The 5,213-nt window shown below is 32.6% G+C and overlaps 1 protein-coding gene across 1 annotated transcript; it reads right to left on the reverse strand.

The window, feature by feature from the left end:
* Positions 1-4: 4 nt before the first annotated feature.
* On the reverse strand, positions 5-3,093 carry LOC134239300 (uncharacterized; the record flags this gene model as incomplete). Its single annotated transcript, XM_062721477.1, has 5 exons — positions 2,692-3,093; positions 2,336-2,528; positions 1,809-2,128; positions 1,128-1,397; positions 5-1,015 (listed from the first exon to the last, which is right to left on the reverse strand). Coding segments are annotated over exons 1-5 (2,140 nt in total), but the record flags the coding sequence as incomplete, so codon positions are not given.
* Positions 3,094-5,213: the final 2,120 nt, after the last annotated feature.

Genomic DNA, 5,213 nt, shown 5'->3' on the forward strand with positions numbered 1-5,213 from the left:
AGAGCATTGATGTCAGCTTCCGAAAAACTATCAAAAAGGTTATTGCTTGGTATAAAGTAGTGCGACAAAAAACCTGTTTTTAAGCACGTCAACAATTTGCTGATGACATGCAGTATACAACTGCTGAAGCATGTGTCCCAAGCACTAGAGGGCTTTTCCTCAGCTGCATTCAAAAACACTGCTTTTAAGTGTTTTCGTTTCAGGGTTTTGTTAAGATGGGACGTCATGTTTTCAATCAATACTTTTATCACAAAATATCCATATTGCTGTGCCTTTGTTAGATTTGTAAACATCGTGAACTCTGCCAAAGAAAAGTCGAATTTCCATTCAATGGTTGGATTTTCGCTTCTTGGGTGGGCTTTTGGAATTAACGTAACCTTTCTTCCTCTTGCGCGGTCAATGAGGACAGCCGAGGGGAAGTCATAGTTTCTTTTCTTCTCCCTCCATTGAGATGTCATTGGAGGGAATGGGCATTGAAAACCAATATACTGCACTTCACATTGATGAAAATGCGGAACAGTCTTAATCCTCTCGGGAACCTCGTATGCTTTTAGATAAACATTTGAACCAATCTGCAAAATATTGTCATCTCTGCAATATATCTGAAGTTTAATTCTACAATAACCAGGGTGAGAACCGGAAGTATCAACATATAAACGTGATATCGAATTTTCTTTTTCAGGAGAAACTGCAAAAAGCACACTTTTGTCCTTTCTAATAATAACAATTCTTGGCTTCTTCAAATGCCGTTCATTATAAAGTTTACTCATTTTCTGTGAACGAGTTATGTCTTTCATTGTAAAATAGCATGGGTCACATGCGGGTCCTATAAAGTGGTAGAACATAATTTCTCGATGTTCCTCTATATAAAGAAGATAACCCTGTGGTATCAAAAAACGAATTTTTTTGAGTGTTTGAGACAGGAGAATTTTCATTATGAAGGATAAATGTATTATTGGTATTCCTGTCAGCGAATCTATCTGCATTCCATCTTCTGTAAGGTATTGAATCGATCCTAAATAGAGAAATTCAATTCAAAAATTGTATACGATGGACGAATTTGAAATTCAATGTACTTTGCAGAATACAGAATATTTTATACTTCCCTCAACATAAAACTTAGCTACCTTCAGTTTCTCCAGACTGAAGACCCATTTGGATGTATGGTCTAAAGACACGTGTCCATTCCCTGTTATTAGTATATTTCACTTCCATACCGTCGTCTTCGCCCTCGTCCTCATCGATCTTGTGCAGAGCAAAGTTGGCAACTTCCTGTAATGTTGTCTCTGGTATGAATCTTTCGTCATTCATTCTTTTCACCTGTTGTGCTATAAAATGTCTTTTTGTGTCAGAGTCAATCTCCTTTGTACAGGCTAGGATCCTTAGTATTAGAACCTCTGAAAATTATAAGTATTAAGGTCAAACGACACGTTCCTCAAATATACATTTTGTATCTTTTGGTATTACATAAAAAATCTGCATATTTGTCATCTTCTTGTGATTTCTACATTGTTTTCAATATGTTTTTAAATATTAACACATCAAAAAAATGTTATAAAGGCCATTCAGATGATTACCCATATAGGATAGATAAGAAATATCACTCTGTGGTATCTTGTGCAAATGCCTTGTAAGTCATTCTAAGTTTTTGTGAGGAAACTTGTTTAAGTGCCCATACTTCATTGACAAATTCTTGGGAGAAATTATATATTTCTGAGGAACTTGTCGTCTGATTTTAAATGTTTAAAGTATATCATTCGATCGTAACAAGCAATAAACTGAATATTCTTAAAAATTATATAACTCACTGTAAGGCCAGTGTCTTAACCATAGTTTTGGACGCAAACTTAAATAATGGAACTCCCCAAGGTGTCCAAGAAATATTGTCAAACGATTTTGATTATTCTTGCACATTTTGCCTTTCACTTCAGTCCGACATATGTCATCACGATAGACGTTGAAGACGATGACTTCGAGGGAGAACACATCAGCTACAGCCTGTAAAATGATGTGGTCGCTCCATTCACCAGACTTCGACATTCTTGTCAGATATTCCTCCCATGTTTCCTCTGATAAAAAGGAAGATAGGTGACCTTTGTCTTGATGGAAGGGATTCTGTCCTAGATACCTTTGGATGTAAATAAAATTTATCTGTTGAATATCGAAATTCTGCACGTCCTTAGCAGCACAGCAAAGCATGTGCATGTATAACTGAATCGGTACGTTTCTCTTGTTAAACTACCCGTATAGGATATAAATTGAATGTGCTTGGTTAAGTGTGCTATCTGACATTCATCCTGGAATATCAATTCCATTTTTTTTACAGTAAACTTACTTTATTGCTGTGTGTCTCAGAGACTCTATCGAATGCCCAAGACAGCCATTGATAAGCAATTGATCAGCGATAGCCCGAAACATACAGTTCCCATCGGAAATGACATCATATACATCAAAATTGTTGTCAGTTGCAAACTTCTGTATAGACCTTCGAAAGACCGGCATGTTATGGTATTGTTCTACTCCCTGACCTAAAATAAATTCATAACAGAATAAGGAAAGGATTATATCCTATGATAAGTCATACAAAAGACCTTTATGCAAGCAAATTCATTAACTGAGTTGGTTGGTGCAGATACATTGACTATTTTTTGATCGCGTGACTTGAGTTAGAATTCTTAAGTTATATCTTACTATATCTTCCCATACTTCTGGTGCGTGAAGATGGAGAACCTTGTCCATTTTCAAATTCATCGAAATGGAAATCGTCTTCCGTTGTAAAGGTATAGTTTTCCCAGTATTCGTCCTCGCTGTCGAAGTAATCGATTTTGTCGACGTCTTCTCTTTTTTGTTCATCTGGAATCACATTTGACGCTGTGGAAAGTCTTTCGACGTTTAATAGCTTTTCCTTTAAACAGTTCTCGAAAACCACTTCTTCGTTACTATCACACTCAGGCTGGTCTTCATTTCTCCACAACCCGCGAATAGGATGTTTCAGTGTTTCTTTCTCAATACATTGTGTAACATTTTGGGAAGACATTATGATAATTACGCCTTTTCTTTTAACCTATCTTCCACATAGCCTTTGTAGTATATTCTTTTGACATTCTTAATACAATCTGTGGCAAATATATCTACTAATAAATCGTAAGTAATAAAAATAATAAATTGTTATGAAACAAGGACGGAAAATGATAATAATATGGCTTTCATCCAGGAAAAATAAAATTTCATGATATAAATAAATGATATTTATAATAAATGGTTATCAGTGGAATGGGTATTTGATTACTCAGTATTCATTGAAGAAGGAAAAAGCATTGTGAAAATGTTAAGCATATGATCATAGAATTATCTAAGGAATCATTGTCACTGAAATTTGCATAATGGACGAACATTTACATACATTTAATTTAGCAGATGATTGTAGAATTTTTTTACTCGCGGGTTACTTTTTTCTCCCTTTTGTGTTATACAAGGTTTAATGAATTATATTGGGCTGTTTTTTTTTTTTTTTGTTTTTGTTTTGTTTTGTTTTTGTTTTTTTTTTTTGCTTTGTTTTATTTGTTTTAGTGAATTAAAAAAGCCCGATTAACGAATATAATAATCGTTACAAGGAAAGAAATGGAAATCAGGATTCTACAATTTGTACTTTTGTGTTTATATACTGTAAATGTATTATATTTAGCGTGTACGATATTTGGCGGAAATTGAATTTTGAATAAGTTAGCGTAGATTTGATTTAGCAGATTTCTTCATATTCTTATTTATAGGTATAAGTGCAAGACATTTAGCCGTGTACTTGATTTAGCGGTTGTTGGGTGCCGCCGAAGCCGCTAAAAAGAATACACAGTCAAATGTAATACGTTTACAGTATTTGTATTCATATATTTAACATCAAAATCACCATGAAATTAAAAGAAAGGTTTACACTAAAGGCAACTTGTCTTATTTCTAATATATTAAACCATATCTCATTTAACTACATGTATTTTGAAATGATTTATATTTTATTAGTCCCTCTAATATATCAGTCAATCTAGAGGCACCATCTTCATCTTTATGTAAATATTGATGATTGAAAAAGATTTTTACTTTTTTAGTAAATGCCTGATTTCCATTATTTTCACCAAATTATATCTTAGATTATACTTCATTCACCATGAAAAAAATTTGTCAGTCAAAGTTATCAAAAACAAATTTGGCAGGCAAATATGGTTTTTATTTAACAATTATGGAATATTTTAGATCCTTAATCTGTGCTTAAAATGTTTCATAAAGATCAGATAAAATATTGATATATGTATTAATTGAGGGATAGATGCATGATAAGTTGTTTTTATAACTTCGAAAACGAAAAATTTTGATAACTGGTGTTAAGACAAATAAAGGTCCTAATAACTTTAGAACACATTTAATCGGTCATATTAAGCCACGGATTTGTTTTAAATTCATTTTTTTCAACAAGTATATAATACTAAACACATATAATACATTTTGTAAATATTTTAGTCATATTCATTCATATCATGCTTTATCGATGAAAATAATTCTAAATTCTTTCTTTCTGAGAAATATACGTGCTCTATCTGATGTAACAAATGTGTAAATTAAAAGAAATTCACTTACGAAAGAGACGAGGAAGTAGGTTCCTTAATATCAAAATAATCATATTTTTCATCTCTCACTGGATGCAAATACATGTAAAGTGATTGATTAAATATCAAACAGGTCACAGTAAAGATAATTAATGTAGTTTATTGCTTACTTCTAACTGCAGCAATACGTTGGATGATTGAGACTACAATTACTTTTTTTGCAAATATTTCATTAATGGGGCCTATTTGGTTTTAATTTACAAATGTATAGGGTTTTATAATATTAAAAAAACCGATATGATCATCAGAAAATTAAGTAGTTGCGGCAATTGCTCTGAATCCATTTTACTTTTTCTTTTTCAATTTTCAGACACCGGTATGTTTCATACTTTCAAACTGAACAAAATCAAATATCTGCTCGTGACCATTTACATGTATTTTGGTCTGTTATTATTGCATGTGGAATTGGTTTTCAGATTTGTTATAGACATGCTCTCATTTTATAAAAAAAAATTGCCCTACGCTTAGTTAAATATAATCAATACGGAACATTTTTGAGCATTGTTTTGAAAGCAAATGTGCCGTCATTATGTTATATCCGGGAGATAGAATGTCGTA

The sequence above is a fragment of the Saccostrea cucullata genome, unplaced genomic scaffold (assembly GCF_032062105.1).
Source record: "Saccostrea cucullata isolate Sc308-1 unplaced genomic scaffold, CSIRO_AGI_Scuc_v1 ctg6922, whole genome shotgun sequence".
In the NCBI taxonomy this organism is placed as follows: Eukaryota; Metazoa; Mollusca; class Bivalvia; order Ostreida; family Ostreidae; genus Saccostrea; species Saccostrea cuccullata.